The sequence below is a fragment of the Neofelis nebulosa genome, chromosome 14 (genome assembly GCF_028018385.1).
Source record: "Neofelis nebulosa isolate mNeoNeb1 chromosome 14, mNeoNeb1.pri, whole genome shotgun sequence".
Lineage (NCBI taxonomy): Eukaryota > Metazoa > Chordata > Mammalia > Carnivora > Felidae > Neofelis > Neofelis nebulosa.
Genome location: NC_080795.1, coordinates 64115673 through 64133266, shown reverse-complemented (window position 1 = coordinate 64133266; position 17594 = coordinate 64115673). Strand labels below are relative to the sequence as shown.

Below are 17594 nucleotides of genomic sequence, written 5' to 3'. Positions count from 1 at the left end.
TCAGGTGAAAAATCGTGCGAATCAGCCAAGGGAGTGCCTTTTTTCAGTTGAAAGGAAGGAAATAAATGAAATGGTTTAAAAGAAATAGATAGGACTTAGTGACTTGATAGTCCTTAAAACTGAAGATGTCTAATTTGTCATGAGAAATAGGCTTGTCAAAATTAAAATATAAGGTACATTATTATAATGAGATTACTTTTATCATTAATGTACTTCTCGGGGATTTGCATGGTGTTTTAAAGATGATACTGTTTTCTTCATTGTAAATATGTTTTTGTTTGTTTTTTAATACTTCCTAAGTATTACTAATTTGTTAGTAAGGGATCTATTTTAAGAAACATAAACCTAAATTGTGTTTAACCTAGGATATACCAGAAGATATTCGTGAGAATTTAGTCGAGGAGCTTCCTCAGCCACGGAAAGTGCCCCGACGCCTCGATGAGTACACAAGGGAAGAAATCGAGGCTTTCCCAAGAGTGTGGTCTCCGTAAGTCTTCTCTCTTTCCTGTCTTTGTTTCTGTTTCTCTATTTTTTTTAAGCTGACTTTAGTATCCCCTGTTTCCTTAACCAAATGACAAGATCCTTGAGGGTGGGAAGAGTAAACTTTTATTTTTTACTCCCTCAGATACTCTTTGCATCTTCTACAGCAAATAAACTCTACATGTAGATGTTAGAACCAAAAGTCTCAAAGTCTTTAAACCTTGCTCAGTACTTGCAGGGGTGTTCATAGGTGCCTATAATTGCTAGATACTTTGTTTGGGATGGCATTACTTGGATCGACTGTAGTCTCTTGGAATGATAAATGAATTGTCATTTCTTAAAACAAAGTGATTCTTCATTTTCCAGATTGCTTCACTAACCTGAGAATATCATCTGATGCAAAGTCGTTAATTCTGGATAATTAATAGCCTTGATCCAAATAGAAAAACAAAATAATAAAACACTTTTTGGTATCCTCTACACAATTTCCTCTCTCTATGGTCCGGAAAGCTGCTGAGTTTTGACATACTATTTCCCATCTGATTGTTTCCAGGTTTCCTTATCTGGCCTTCCAGGCTGTCCGTGACCTGGCATCCTCTGTGTCTCTGAAGCTTACGTTTTTCCCACCTCACTAGTCTAATAATAGCAGCTTGTTTAAGATTGTCACCCTTTTCATGCAATTTAATTCTTTCTTGCTTTTGTTCTATTACTTTGCCTGAAACAACATGCCCCTCGCCTCATCCTCTGCAATAACTCTAACTCATTCTTTCGACCTTAGTTCAAATATCATCACCAATAAGAAGTCTTGCCTAAACATCAAGACCAGACTATATGCTCAGCCATCTTCTGCCATATTACCTGCTGGGTAACTCTGTCATTACCACACTTAGCTCTTCAAGAGCAAGGGCTGTGTCTTGTTCGTCATTGCCTCCCCAGTGCGTAGAATAGTACTTCATATAATGAAGTCTTGGGGACATTTACAGACTTTATACAGTAGGTCTAAAAGAGAACCACACATCCTTATTGCTTGACCTACACAAGACAGCTCATCTTCCCACAGATACTACCCTCTGTGCTCTGAAAATTCATATCCCTTTATTGGCTCTTTACTCAGATAGGTTTGTGAAATATAGGTGAAATCACATACTTGTGAAAATATAAGCCTTCCCAGATTGTCAGTATGCACAGCAATCTAATCTTGGACTCTGTTGTTATTACATGTATATAATCTTCAGAGTCTTTCCACACAGAAGTCTTTAGGATATTCTGTTTGAATCTTTTTAACTTTACTGACTTGTATCAAGGTACTCCTTTACTAAATCTGCAGATAAACAAAATAATGTAATTATTAGTGACATTTGTTATAGTAACTATTTATTGGACACTTTACCAATTGCCCAGCACTGTGCTAGGTATTTTACGTGCATTGCATTTAATTCTCTCCACAGGCCTATAACATAGATATATTATTCCTATTTTTAAGGGTAAGGCAAGGGTCATCAGGTTTGTATATAGCCTGCATTTGAACCCAACTGTGTCTGATTCCAAAACCTATTTTCTTTCCATAGAAGCAAACTGCTTCATTAATTTAATTTCTCAACAAATATATTTCAGCTACCTCTTCTGTATAAGATACTGTCATAGGCACTAAGACACATGGAGAAACAGCATTAAAACAATTATTTAATTCAGGTGCACAAACTTCTACCGAGTTCATGCTATGTGCCAGACCTTTTGATACATGTCTAGGATATACAGATGGTGAAGCATTTAAATGTAACCTCCTCCAGAAGTCCTTCCTACACTCCTTAAACTGGATTAGCACCCCCTTAATAGGGTCTCATTGTACACTTCCTTTTCATTTACTGCATTTATTCTAATGTAACAAAATATCAGGGTGATTTTTTTTGTTGACTGTCTTTCTCTAACTAGACTCTGTGAGGGAACTGCGTGTTGTCTTCCTTAGCTGAGCATAGTAGCATCTGGCACATTAAGTAGGCACTCAGCAATTACTTAGTGAATACATGAAGAAATCAAATACCCTTGTATCGGCTTTTATAAATGAAGTTAGGAAAGAATCTCTAGAAGATATAAAGTGAAGGTAATAAAATGCTCCAATTTAATACTAATTCTTCATGCTACAATCGATGAAATCGACTATCTTTGAAAACACCTTGTTTTATTTCTTTTGTTTCTCTTCATTGTATCCTCTGAATTAATCAATTTTCAGTTGATATCAAATGAATGATTAACAAACGATGTAAAAAATTGAAAAAATTGATTTTATTGGTATCTGATACTATTACCAGCTAGTTATCAGGATACATTCTCATGATAAGTATTTCTTTCTAAAATAAAGAAGTGCATTTCTCATCACTCCTTAGATTCTGGTTTTCATTGCTTGACAATGACAATGTCATGGACCAGAAACTATACATTATGTGACGTGATTTGATTCTAACAACTAGGTTAAGTGATTGTCTCTCTTTTGACCTTTTTAAATACCTATTAAATAGTTTGCTTTCTTGTCAAAACTCGAGTCTGTTTTAAATTCTTTTTATTTAAATTCATTTTTTTAACCTAGGTTATGTAGTGGTTTATTTAGATAAATCAGTAGTTTGTGAAAATAAGGGTTGTACAATTTGTTTTACATGCTTTGATATTCACAGTTTTCCCCTTTGACATCTGAGAGATGAGACTTCTATACTTGGAAATTTTTTATACTTTCAGAATTAATTTAACTTGCTTCTTAGAGACTTACATGGTCATTTATTCAAGACACTCAATGGGCCTTTTCCTACTTAAACTACATGGAACTTAAATTTATCTTCAAAACTGAACCCTCATATATGGAATATTTTTCTAGGAAGATGTAAACATTTTTTTAATTCTTTTTTTTTTTTTTAATGTTATTTATTTCATAAAAGAGAGAGAGAGAGCACAAGCAGGGGAGAGGAAGAGAGAGAATCCCAAGCAGACTCCACGATGTTAGCACAGAGCCTGACGCAGGCCTCAATCCCACAAACCATGAGATCGTGACTTGAGTTGAAATCAAGTTGGATGCTTAACTGACTGAGCCATCCAGGTGCCCCTAAAATTATTTTAAAGAGATGTGCAATTTGCTACAAATTAAAATTAATTTCTAATTTATGGAAAACACTTATTAGCTTAAATTTACACCCTGGAATTTTGTCTTTACTAAGAATTCACATAATACGGGCTTTGCATAATACAGACTACATTTACAAATAAAATACTCTTGCAAGTAAATTCAGGCATTCAATTAAGAACTTTCACTTTGGGGCATTTAAAAAGTATTAAATGTTCATTTAATAGGAACTGTGAATACAATACAAACTTAAGGAAGTAAATAATCTCACTGTAGTTAACATTTTGGTGTGCTACCTTCCACTGTTTCTTTGTGCTTATGTGTGTTTGTCTTTGGATTTTTTAATCCCCATTTTTTTCATAAATAAGAAAATGTGTGGCATAGAAAGAAAAATAATTTGCCTGAGATCACACGAGTGTAAGTGGTGGCTTAGGGATTTAAACCTAAGGTGACTGGCTTCTGGGTCCTGGTCCTGACCACTCTGCTGGAGTGCCTCTTGTTGCCTCTTGTAGCATCTTATATAAGGGTGCTTAAGTTGTATGTAGTTCTCCAGTATTATGCTCTGGAAAGTTATATCCAGAAAAAGTATTTTGGTAGGTTACCATGCTGTATTAAGTTCTGTAAGTCTAAGAATGTCTTATCAGAGAGCACCTGGTGGCTTAGTCGGTTAAGCATCCGACTTTGGCTTAGGTCATGATCTCCAGGTTGATGAGTTCGAGCCCCATGTTGGGCTCTATGCTAACAGCTCAGAGCCCGGAACCTACTTTGGATTCTGTGTCTCCCTCTCTCTCTGCCCCACTTCTGCTCACACTCTGTCTCTATCTCAAAAATAAGTAAACATTAAAAAAAATTTTTTTTTAATAAGAGTGTCATATCAGATTTTCTTATAGAAACACCACCATAAATGAATTTATATTCCTAACCCAGAGGGTTTTTTTTAAAAATAGAAATTTTTTTAAAAATAGAAATACCGGGGCGCCTGGGTGGCGCAGTCGGTTAAGCGTCCGACTTCAGCCAGGTCACGATCTCGCGGTCCGTGAGTTCGAGCCCCGCGTCAGGCTCTGGGCTGATGGCTCGGAGCCTGGAGCCTGTTTCGATTCTGTGTCTCCCTCTCTCTTTGCCCCTCCCCCGTTCATGCTCTGTCTCTCTCTGTCCCAAAAATAAATTAAAAAAAATGTTGGAAAAAAAAAAAAATTAAAAAAAAAAAATAAATAAAAATAGAAATACCAAAGATGCTACGTAATCAAGTATGTGACCAAACATAGATTCTGCACTTGGAGTTGATCTCAACAGTTCATGGGATTGACCCCACATCAGTCTCTGTGCTCAACACGGAGCCTGCTTGGGATCCTCTCTCCCTCTGCCTTTGCCTCTCTCCCCTGCTCATGTACGCGCTTGCTCTCGCTCTCTCTCTCTCTCTCTCCCTGTCTCTCAAATAAAGTAAAATAAAAAAATAATATGGGTATACAGTTACAGTTTAAGAATATATCATTGGGGCGCCTGAGTGGCTCAGCCGGTTAAGCATTCGACTTTGGCTCAGGTCATGATCTCAAGGTTCGTGAGTTCGAGCCCCATGTCGGGCTCTGTGCTGACAGCTCAGAGCCTGAAGCCTGTTTCAGATTCTGTGTCTCCCTCTCTCTCTGACCCTCCCCCGTTCAGGCTCTGTCTCTCTCTGTCTCAAAAATAAATAAACATTAAAAAAAAATTTTTTTTAAAGACTGTATCATGATATAGGTGTACTAGTCATTTAACATAAATCATTCAACACTTTATTCTTCTGCACAAGAGCTGACATCAAGTTCAGTTAGTTTTTATTACTGTGGAATGCATATAACCAGGAAAAAACAGGCATTTTTGGATTATCCAAAATGCTTCTTGTCAGAGAAATAGATGATCTTTTAGTTTGGAGCTGTCTAATAGAACTTTCCACGATGATGAAAAACTCTGTATCTGAGCTATCTAATAATATAGTGGCTCCTGAGTACTTACACTGTAGCTAGTGTGACTGAGGAACTGAATTTTTAGTTTTATGTAATTTAATTAAGTTAAATTTCAGTAGCCTCATGTAGCTAGTGACCACCTTAATGAACGTTGCCATTTTAGTTTGCCATTTCACAAAGTTCTAGTATTAAATATTATATGTTAGAATTAACATTAAAATATGTAACATACTATGCAGTGCAATCCATTGAAAATGGGATTTCTCATTACTGGTGGGTTTGCTTTCATGAGAATTTTTTTTTCTCCTTTTGGAGAAGGAGCCTGCTTAAAATATGCTCTCGTTCCACCCAAAATAGCTAAGCCAACAATATAGTCTTCCTTTGGAATGTAGTAATTGGAACTTATTCAAGATAGATCTGATGGTGAATCTGCAGAGACCTCACTGAAACAGATGTACTTAGATTGCACCTAAATAAATAGAGACAAAAATAGTTTGCTTTGGTTGTTGTTTCCTGAGCAATAAAACTTAAAATATGCATATAGTGTAGAAATGTACATTTTAAACTTGGAACTGTTACTAGCTTTTGGTTAAATGAAAGTTTATTAGCTTTTCTATTAGAGGCAAAAGCTTTTGAACAACACATAATAACAATAGTCAAAACTAAGCTTTGAACCCAGTAGGTGATTGGCAAAATTTGTTTTAATCTTAATTAAAAGCTCTGTTGTTGAGATTTCATTTAAATTATTTTAAATCATGAACGTTATGTTCTCTCAGGCCTAATTTCAGTTTATGTCAGATTTTCTTAGGCTAGTGGTGTGGTCATTTTTAAAACAGTTTTAGACAAGGAGGAAAGAAACTGATCTTTATGAGAAAATGGAATATTTTTAATAACTAGAAGTCATTTTCTTATATGAGAAGTATTGCCTATACACTCCACTTCTTAAGTTAGTGGATATACTTGGTATATTAGTCACTTCTGTATCTCATGGATACGTAAATTATGTTAGAATATGTTATGAAGTTATATTTTATTTCTTGATGGTACAGAATAGATGTATGATTGCCATGTACTAGTGGTGATTGTAGGGTATGCTCTTAAATTCATTTGTCAAAGAAGAAGCAGGAGCACTGTTCTTTCTTCACAGTTCTGTGGCCTGGGATTATAGCTTTCAAATGGTCAACTTATTTTAATAGCATCAATAGTTATTTCCATAATCATCATAGTTTTGCCAACACATTACAAAACCACAGTAATCATGGAAATTGTCATGCTATCACTGTAATGGAAACTTTTCATTATGTATGATAAAAATAAAACTTGGATCACTTTAAACGTTTTTTATTTTCATTTTTACAAAATTCTGTAGGAGAGCTTTTCTTAGGAAAATCAAGGTATGTGGAAAATTTCAACTTGAATTGTTTTGCATCACCCACAGAGTGAGTGATGAAACAATACCAGAAAAGAAATAGATATTTTATCCTAACTCATTAAATCTGTAATGCTCTATTTTAAGCAAAACCCTCACCTTTGTATACAAATGAAGTGTGAAAAATTCAGCTTCAATAAATCTTGAAAGGAGATGTTTATAATGAAAACCCATGTCCTTGGTGGTTCGTGTACTTTAGAGTGTGCTGTTAGAAGTGTGCCTGCAAAGGAGAGGATGGCCAGAATAAAAGTGGGGAAGTAGGAGGACACTCGTGATTGGCCCTAATTGTCTTTGCTGAAAGCAGGATTCAGTTTAGACTGTTTTCTGGGTGACACCTCCTGCTCTGTAGAAGGAAAACAGGTGTGGGCACATTGGCACTGGGAAGGGGCCGCGGTGAGCATCCTGGCTAGTCTGTAGCTCTAGAGGAGAGCAGTGATTTCAGCTTAGTACATGCCCTCTGATATGAAACCTATAAATCCTAATAATCTACAGATTTTCAGTCTTAGTTAAATGAATACCCAGAAAAAAATTTTTTACCTATGTCTTTTTTATAAAATGTGCTTCACATCAGAGGCTTAATATAAAGACGTTAAAGAAGGAATTTTACCTTTTCAAAACCCATAAGGAATTGGGATCTAGACATCTTCAAGATTTTCCACAATTTTATGCTCGTCTAGTCATAATGGCATTTTCCTACAAGATTTAACTTAATTTGCTGCTCTTCACAGGCAGAAGTTATTAGCTGGACTTCAGGAGCAGGGTTACATTCCAATTTTCCCGTTATTTCAACCAGCTCAGCATTGGCATTAACTGTAGACCTCAGTGTTTCCAGGGCTGAGTTTGCTCAAATTAGACATTCTAAACTTTGCTGTTCTTTTGGATATGAACAGATTAGGACTGGTTGTTAAAATTAAAAATAATCTCTACTTGAACAACCAAATCAAATCATTCCTAGCCAATAGAGCTTACGACTTAAAAGTGGTAATTAAATGTAACAGCAATTCCTATTTATTTTAATTGAAAAAAACAGTAAATTGATTTTTAAAAAAATTTTAAACAATCCTATGAGTTTACTTTAGTTTTTTTTTTTTTTTTTTTTTTAAGCAGTATTGAAATTTTTCTTATCAGGATTTGGTACATGGTACAAGTGCCTAGAAAAGTGAGTATAGAGGCACCATTATTCTGCCTCACCATCTCCTGTACAGCTAACATCTTTAGTTGAGAGGATTGTATTTCAAGGAATATGTGATGTCACCAGATTTCTTGTAATGTCTCATTCTAAATAATTTCATGAATACAATGGCAGTGACATAAAACTCAAACTGACCTTTATTGTTCTTAAGATGACTCCATTGTCCAAATTTTATTCTCATCTTTTAAATATTTTTTGTTGGAGTAAACATTATACTGACAAATATTATTTATGAGTGAAAAGACATAAGACCTAAGGGGGAATAAAATGTTTTTTGAGATTTATTACACTTAAGTTATACCCAATTTCATGGATTTACAACTGAAATTCAAATGCTTTTTTCTTCTGGAAAATAAATCATCTTAATGGGATAAATAATACTAAGTGTCTCTAACTGAACTATCATGTAAACTGTATGTTTTATAGCTTTATGTTTCATTATCCACAGACCAAATGGATTTTTCCCAGCATTTTACAGTGAAAACTAAAATCTCCCTGAAGATTTTTTTCTAAAGTCAAAAGATAAATTCTTTTATAGAAATGTCCTCATTTTCAAGTTAATTTAAATGTGTTGGTCTCTATCATTTTTTTGTCCTGAATTTTAATCTGAATTTCTAAGATGTATTTGTTTCATTTTAATGAGTGGCAGTATTTTGCCTGTTTCATTTAATGAGTGGCTGGCAACATTTTGCATAAGGATGTCAGTGATCAAGGATTTGCTATAGAAAATTGATAATTTTGTGAGATGTGGTGTGATTTTAACTTTAAGGTTTGTGAGCAGTCACAGGCACCACAGAATACTTTCTATATAGCTCATACAGACCTTTTTGTAAATAGAAAATTTTGAGGGGTGCCTAGGTGGCTCAGTCGGTTGAGCGTCTGACTTCGGCTCAGGTCATGATCTCACGGTTCATGGGTTCAAGCCCGGCATCAGGCTCAGAGCTCGGGGCCTAGAGCCTGCTTCAGATTCTGTGTCTCCCTCTCTCTCTGCTCCTCCCCTGCTCACACTCTGTCTCTCTCTCAAAAATAAATAAAGATTAAAAAAACAATTTTTAAATAGAAATTTTTCTTAAGAGTCTGCTTTAGTGTAATTCTGATATACTTAATTTTGGATACTTTGTATTACATATATAAAGAAAAGATTGGTAATTTTGTTAAAATGTAACATTTCTGCCAAGGAGTAAATTTCTATGGAAAAAAAAAAACTAATAAAGATTAGCTTTCTGTAACAGCATTTGTAATGTCTCTTCAAAGATTTCCTGAGATTATTGTAAAATGCTGTTATTTACAAAAATATTAACCTTATATAATATTACTTTTTATTTTAAAACTTCATAATATTTTTGCACTGAAACAGTCACCAAGAACTAAGGCAAACAGATGCAGAATATAAATTTACTCATCATCCTTCTTACCAAGGATTAAGCCATTTCATTTAAGTTCAAAACATTTAAGCATCCATACTATCAAAAGCAACATACTAGATGCCAGGTGTCTTGCTTTTAAAAATTATTTAATCTAGTAAGGACATTAGGTAGATATACACATAAAGTAGGGTAAGTATGTAAACAACATAATCCAAGATTTTAATTCTGATGAATATAGTCATATTAATGTTGTCATATATGGATTAGCAACATTTAAAGAACCAAGTATGACATTTAACTCAAATTACTAACACTACATGAGCTACAGTTTAATCTTTCTTTGATGTTAGATCCCATAGGAATTTCAGTATCCAGCCTCAGTACATGTTATTATAACATGTATATTAACATGTTATTAAATTATTTATTCTTGTATCAGAAAAGCATAAAACTTCCTGTTAATAAAGTCCTCTCATGGTAAAAAGCCAAGAAGGATACTGTATAGCAGATGGAATCACCTCTAGCTGAGAAAGAAGTGTGTTACATTCTCTTAGACACAGCGTAGTTTCAGAAATTTACTAAAGGTGCTTCATTTGCTTCTTCAGCATCTTCAAATAGTAATCTCCTCTGTGTTATGAATAGCTCTTTCTGAGGTGAAGCCCTGCTAAGTCATCATGTGGTCCATGGACCAGCATTGCATCACGTGGGAGCTTGTTGGAAATGCAGACTCTGAGCCCCTCTACAGATTAACTGAACCTGAATCTGCATCTTCACAAGAGCCCAAGTGATGTGTTTGCCCAGTGAAGGTTGAGAAGCACTCAGGTAAATAGTCCTCCCCTCCGCTTTCTTATCTTGGATTTCTTTTAGTGGAAGGGAATAAGCAATGTAAGTGCATAGTATGTGTGCCTGCTTTTGTGTGTGTGTGTGTGTGTGTGTGTGTGTGTGTGTGTGTGTAGAAATAAAACTGTATTTAGTGTAAAAACCTCACTTTTCCTCACGAGGGTATCTCCTGAACACCATGTAATATCATTAAGTGCCTCAGTATGAGTTGATGTTTCTGGCTACGCCAACATCTGAAATATCTGTTCCCTTGGCCATGATAACTGTTTTCCCCTCCTGGAAGCAAATTAACCATCCATAAAAGATCCTGATGACTTTCATTAAAAAAGGAAAGGAGTTTGTAAAAGTGGCATTTTCAAGGTAGTCACTGCACTGTAATAACAAATATGTTACAGGTATCCCCTATATGCTGGGCACTGTGCTAATTGCTGGAAGCATGAGGTCAGTTATATTGGGACCCTGCCTTCAAAGGAACCAACAGCCTAAAAGGAGTCATATAGAATGAAATGGTGCAAGCAGGCCCTGGGAGTCAGAAGGTCTGCCCTAGGTCCCTACCATCCACTTCGTAGCTCTGTGTTGTTGGGCTAGTTGCCCGGCCTCCCTGAGCCTCAGTATTGTCAACTATAAGATGGGATTGATAAAAGTGTCTTTCCCACAATGTAGTTGTGAGAGTTAAATGAGATAACACATGTGAAGTCGTTAGTGTACTTCATAGCATCTAATAAGCATTCAGTACATCTTACATAAACAACAAAACTTATTTATATAAGTAAGGGCAATTATAATTTGAAAAACACTGTACTAGAAGTATGCATGCTATTCTCTGGCAATCTCAGAGAAAGGACCCCTAAGTTAGAAAGGAAGTTTATAGAGGGCTTCCCAGGTGATGTGATTTTTGAGGAGGATTTTGACGGATTAGTCAAGCCTTCCAGGCAGAGAAAAGCTCAAGTACCCAAGTCCAGAGGTGTGAAAGTGTTTATCTGGGCAATAGCAAGTAATGTAATGGGACCAGAATGTAAAGGGATGGGGTATACAAAGAATAACTCAGAAATGTTAGCTGAGGCCATGTCATGCAGGGTTATATATTGAATTCCAAGGTGTTTGAATTTTGACAAAGCAGTGGAGGACTACTGAAGATGTTTTAAGCAGGGCTACTTGATAATGCAGAAGTGGGATGGAAAAGAAGGAGCCTGTTGTAGAGACTCTGACATGTCTTCTCTTTCTCCTAAACTCCAAATCCCAATTGTTGGCTGCCTGTCGTGTCCAGATCTCATCAAAATCGAAACCAGGATCCTTCCCTTCCAATTTGTTCTTCTGCCTGTATTCCCTGTCCTGAAAAAGTCAACAGTGTTGCCATTGACGGAGGTCTTCAAGCTGAAAATCAGGAATCCTCCCTGAATCATCCTTTTCTAGTAGGGCCTTCCTCCTCCACCTCCCTAGCCCCTTCCCCGCTCCCTTTCCACCCTCTCCCCAGCAACATGGTACTGTCTCTTAAATCCTGAACCTGCCCTTTCTTCTCACTCATTACGACTACAGCCCTCTTTATCCTCCTCACTTCTACCAAAAAATCTGGAAACAAACCTGGGCTTTATTAGCCCCCTGTAGCCTTCAGGTCACTACCTACATTCCGTACATCACAGATTACACCCTTCACACACATTTCCCATTTTACTTATAATGCCCACTAAAAGATGCTTTTCTCATCTCATTGTTATTTAATAAGTTAACCTTTGGTGTGGAAACAACTAGACTGTGACTAAGCACATTTAGTTTTATTGAGTTGCAGAGACTTCTTGTTAGGACATTAGATTAAACAATTTATTTCTAAATTATTATTATTATTGTTATTATTTTAGAGAAAGACAGAGAGCACAAGGCGGGGAGAGGGGCAGAGAGAAAGAAAGATTCTTAAGCAGACTCCACGCTCAGGGCGGAGCCTGATACAAGGCTCCATTCCACCGGCCTGGGATCGTGACCTGAGCCTAGATCAAGAGTCCGAGGTGCAACCGACTGAACCGCCCAGGGACTGACCCCTCAAGATTGCTTTCTAATGGCATCACCACCACCCTTTAGTAATTATATGAACCAGCTCGACAGGAGAGTAAGTTGTTTCTTTAAATGTGCTGCTGTCTCTTGACTGGGAACCGCTCTGATTGTAGTGAGTCATATGCCAGAGATCACATGGGTGCACTTTGGAGCCACATTCAGCTATCAGACCACACTGTCTTTCCCGAGGCTTTGGATGCAGTTTTTACATTTGGAAAGAGATTTCAAAAACAGTGACAAAATTCCACAGTTTCTCTTCTTGTTGTTACAGAACAGCTGATATGGTGAAGCATATTTGGCTGGTTTCCCAGATCAGAGCCTGTGTTCCTCGGAGCTAAATAATAACTCTGAATTGTAATACAGTTTGTTTACTCAGCCAGTAGACTGTTGGTCTTCATAGCTGAGCTATCTGGTATCTTGTGAGTATTCTGTTTAAGAAAACATGCTGTAAATGTAGAAAGGGACTAGATAAGTTATGTAGGGGCAAACAGAGTTCATCTACTCATTAAAGGAACTCAAACTGTCGAATATTTTTACAGCTGTTTCAAAAATATCTATTTAGTTTACTGATTACGAATTTCCTTCTGAAAATTCCATATGAGCTCAACATCTACAAATACACCTATGTAAAAGATAAAAGGACACTTCAAAATTTTTTGCATTTTGTAATTTCCTGTTCTTCATTTTGTCCACTATTTATGATTTAACATTTACCTTAAAAAATATTTTTTTGTTTTAATTTACTGCTGGAAGTAACTTTCAAGTATGATTGATCCTATAAATGTATAAATGACGAAAAGACCAGTTTTACCAGTTTTAGTTAAAATATCAAAGGTCTGGTGTTTATACATTTATTTGGTATATGTATCATAATGAAAAATAAATTGAGGGACACCTGGATGGCTCAGTCAGTTGCGCCTCTGACTTCAGCTCAAGTCATGATCTCACAGTTTATGAGTTCAAGCCCCACATCGGGGTCACTGCTGTCAGCTCAGAGCCCACTTCAGATCCTCTGTCCCCCTCTCTCTCTCTGCCTCTCCCCCGCTCACAGGTGCTCTCTCTCAAAAATGAATAAACGTTTTTAAAAAAAGACATAGTAGGGGCACCTGGGTGGCTCAGTTGGTTAAGCGTCCCACTTCGGCTCAGGTCGTGATCTCACAGTTCGTGAGTTCGAGCCCCGCGTCGGGCTCTGGGCTGATGGCTCAGAGCCTGGAGCCTGCTTCCGATTCTGTGTCTCCCTCTCTCTCTGCCCCTCCCCCGTTCATGCTCTGTCTCTCTCTGTCTCAAAAATAAATAAACGTTAAAAAAAAAAAATTAAAAAAAAAAAAGACAATATCGGATGGGCACTAGGTGTTGTATGGAAACCAATTTGGCAATAAATTATATGTAATATAAAAATAATAAATAAACAATGTCTATTTGAAAATAAATTTAGCATGATAAAATAATATAAATAGGGAAATTACTCATTCAAAAATTGCCTTGATTAGGTAAATCCATATGCTTATATGATTTTAAAGATCATAGCAGGGGCGCCTGGGTGGCTCAGTCGGTTAAGCGGCCGACTTCGGCTCAGGTCATGATCTGGCGGTCCGTGAGTTCAAGCCCCGAGTCGGGCTCTGTGCTGACAGCTCAGAGCCTGGAGCCTGTTTCGGATTCTGTGTCTCCCTCTCTCTGACCCTCCCCCATTCATGCTCTGTCTCTCTCTGTCTCAAAAATAAATAAACGTTAAAAAAATTAAAAAAAAAAAAAAGATCATAGCAATCCTTTCTCTGAAAAGGGCTTTAAGAAAGTATATTTAAAATTGGAACAGATGTTAAATTCAAGTTTTTAAGTTACTAAATACATTCATGCATAGGCATAAGGTGGCCTATATTTATATTCTCGAAAGAGCTTGGGGATTGTCATTTTGTGATGATTTGGCTTTAGTGTTTTTCACCAAATATCTAATATTTGTAGGTAATTTCTCAATGAATATTACTTTCATTTTAAATTGAAAAATAGTCTTTCTTCATCAGGCAGGAGAAAATGATATAATGATTCCTGACGAAATAAATGTTGATTCTTGTCTTTCAGACCTGAAGATTATCGACTATAGGAAAATGAAAATTGCAGAAAATATCCATGCGGTGATTAAAACTTCTTCCTGATGAGTCTCTCCTAACCTACAGGCAGAGTGAAACTTCCACTGCATTTTGACAAGAGACTTGTCATGGGTGCTGAAAGCTTGTGGAGAAAGGTCAGGGGGTGATCTCCCTTCAATAGGAAATTGCAATAAAGTACATTATTTTAAGGAATTACTACGTAGTCCGATTTGAATGTTGTAAGTGATGATAAAGAATAAAATTGCTTACTTGTTTAACTCTTCAGTTTTTTACTTAATGGAAAAAACAAACCTAGATAGCGCTGCGGTTAACATTGCCAACAAGTACCTGTCCGTGCAAATTCCCTCAGGTTCCAGATCGCTGTTCTGGCCACTGGGGAAACAAACCCCACCTTTACTTTTCCTCTCAGTGATTATTTTATCTAACCTCCCACCCATCTACATTCATCCTTCCAGGTCAGAAGGGTAAGGTTTGCCCTGAGGTATTTACAAAGTGCAATCACCTCTTTCCCATATAGCCTCTTGGTCTCCATGACACCAAAATAAACTGATGCCTGTCTACGCGGTGGAAATCTCACTGACTTGCCTGTGATGCCGTTTGCAGACCCCTGCACTGTGTCTCCATGCTTCCTCCTGCTGGCTCCTATGCACTTTTGTGCTGGGCACTTAGATTGGACTGCTGAGATAAAGATCCCTAGCAAAAGCTCTTCTTTAGAAATTAAGATGCTGAGCCATTGTATCTGGGCGTTTGTGTGGTAGTTCTTTGTTTTTGTTTTCCTCCTCTTGCCCTAGCCAATCAAGGAGTGAGTTTCAGGCACCTTTCCCAGTCATTCCACAAACATGTATTGGCAGGCACAGTGCTGGGTGTTGGGAAAACAGAAATCACACGTGTCTTGCCCCAGCACCTCCTCGCCCCACCAAAGAGCATGCAGTCTACTGCAGAGTGGAAAGATGCTGTGGATAAACTTATGAATATGTGCACTTGGGTGTCAGAGGCACAGGTATTAACTATGCATGAGCTGCGATGTAAGTATGTGTAGGGGAAAACAGTAACTAAAATTAAATAGGAAGTAATGCTAGTGAGCATCTGCCAGTGTGCCAAACACAGCAGCTTTATATAAATTAATTCATTTAGTTCATCCGTCAACCCTATAATATATATAATGTAATCCTCCCCATTTAAAAATAGACCTGCCAAAGTAGCAATAAGTGAAGTAACTTGGCCGAGATCACGGAACTGCTGAGTGGTAATCAAGATCTGAATCCAGGCAGTCTGGTTCGGAAGCCCATGAACTTAGCCACTGCTAACTGAGAAAAAGTGAGTGTTTGTGTATCACAAATCCTGTAAGAAAGCAAGCATAACCTGGTACAGGTCAACAGCTGCCATTTGCAAGGAAGTGGCAGCTATATTTTAACCTTTTGGACCAAAAAGAAGCTCCCTCCTTACTTTTGATGTGGTAACATAGGCGTGAGTCAGTATGAAATAAGCCTCCGGCTCCTGAGGCAGCAGCTTTAATAGGAAATTTCTGCTGTACCCCGAACACCTAAAACAATGCCTGGTACCTATTTCGTGGTTGAGAGGGCTCACTGAAGAAAGCCCTTGTTTCTAACAAAACTGCAAATTTGAAGAGGTGAGGTCTTAGCAACATGCTCTACAATAACATTGAGCCCAGTCAGCATCATATTAAGTACCCAGTGAGAATATGGACACCATGGGAGAGAGCCAAAGCATAAGAGACTCTTAAAAACTGAGAACAAACTGAGGGTTGATGGGGGGTGGGAGGGAGGGGAGGGTGGGTGATGGGTATTGAGGAGGGCACCTTTTGGGATGAGCACTGGGTGTTGTATGGAAACCAATTTGACAATAAATTTCATATATTTAAAAAAATAAAAAAACAATAAATGCTAACCATCAAAAAAAAAAAAAAAGAATATGGAGACCAATCCCCGCAAACCTCACCCTCACTTGCTGTGGGAGAGCCCCTTCGGTGGGGGAGGGGCTGTTCTCACCTAGCTGGTGGACTGGGTTGCTCCTCCTTGCCGTTGGACACTGACTCCATTTTGCATACAGAGAACCAGAGCAGAGGATTTTGCACTGAGGAAATGGCCTTCCAAAGCAGAATCTGTCAGACTTTGCACTGCCTGCCCATCTGCCATCGCTCGAGAGTTTGACAGCCTGACTTGTTCATATCCTACAAGAGCATGACCACAAGTAGTCCAACAAAAGTCACACCTCGCTGTAAGGGACCCAGTAACCTAGGTTACTAGGGAGAAAGACAAGCCGGACCCCTGGAATCGTGGGTGCTATTGAAGTCATGAGTGAGATGAATGGAGGAAACAAAAGAGAACTTTAAAAAAGAAGAGTTCTTACAAAACAAGAAGGAAACCATAATGCTTTCAAGAATCTTCTGGGAAGGACGAGGAAGCTGATACATATATAATAGCTATGTGCATCTGTAATGTGCAAATCAGTGCACATAAATAAGGAATCAAATCACTAAAACCAAAATTATATTTGTTCATATGCAGTTTCGCACCAACGGCTAATACCAGGCAAACATGAGAAACACCATCCAGCTGAGCAGAATGGCCTGCGGTCGAATAACACAAAACACCTCCTCTCTTAGTTTTACCCAAGTGCATTGCCTAGTGTATTTTCTCTGTAAAACACAAGTGTCCGGATTATAAGTAGCAAAGGAACAAGGAAAAGCCTAAGTGTGGCAAAGCCCTGAAACGAGACAAAGTGTGATACTGCAGGAGCCAGGCACTGACGAACACAGGTGCCAACGCTGAGAACAAAAGAAGCAGGAGCTTAATCTTCCCACAAATCCCCTGCTTTCGGGGAAACTGAAAGCTGAAAAGCACTCATTTGCTGTAGGTTGAAGATCACCCCAAATCTGATGGAGCAGGAGAGCACCTTGTCACCTCGTCTCATTTGGAGCCACACGAACCGCTTCTTCACGAGAAGGCAAGACTAACAAAAGAATAAAACTTGGGTTTCTGTCTAAAGCTAATACAGGGGAACGAAAAACACAACAAGCCGTAGCCATGTACCTCTGGTACCCCATTTCATTTGAAAAACTGTAT

The 17594-nt window shown here is 37.7% G+C and overlaps 1 protein-coding gene across 3 annotated transcripts in view; it reads left to right on the top strand.

Moving 5' to 3' along the window:
• The window catches only part of MRPL13 (mitochondrial ribosomal protein L13), a 50395-nt gene extending 35630 nt beyond the window's left edge, over positions 1–14765 (top strand). For 2 of the 3 annotated variants that reach the window (XM_058698935.1, XM_058698934.1), the window contains exons 6-7: positions 366–487; positions 1034–2856. In XM_058698935.1, the coding sequence (XP_058554918.1) occupies positions 366–487; positions 1034–1115 (204 nt within the window). In that variant the 3' untranslated portion in view covers positions 1116–2856. Of the gene's footprint in view, positions 1–365; positions 488–1033; positions 2857–14479 lie in introns of those variants that run through there. The other variant, XM_058698936.1, reaches the window with a different exon arrangement.
• Positions 14766–17594: the final 2829 nt, after the last annotated feature.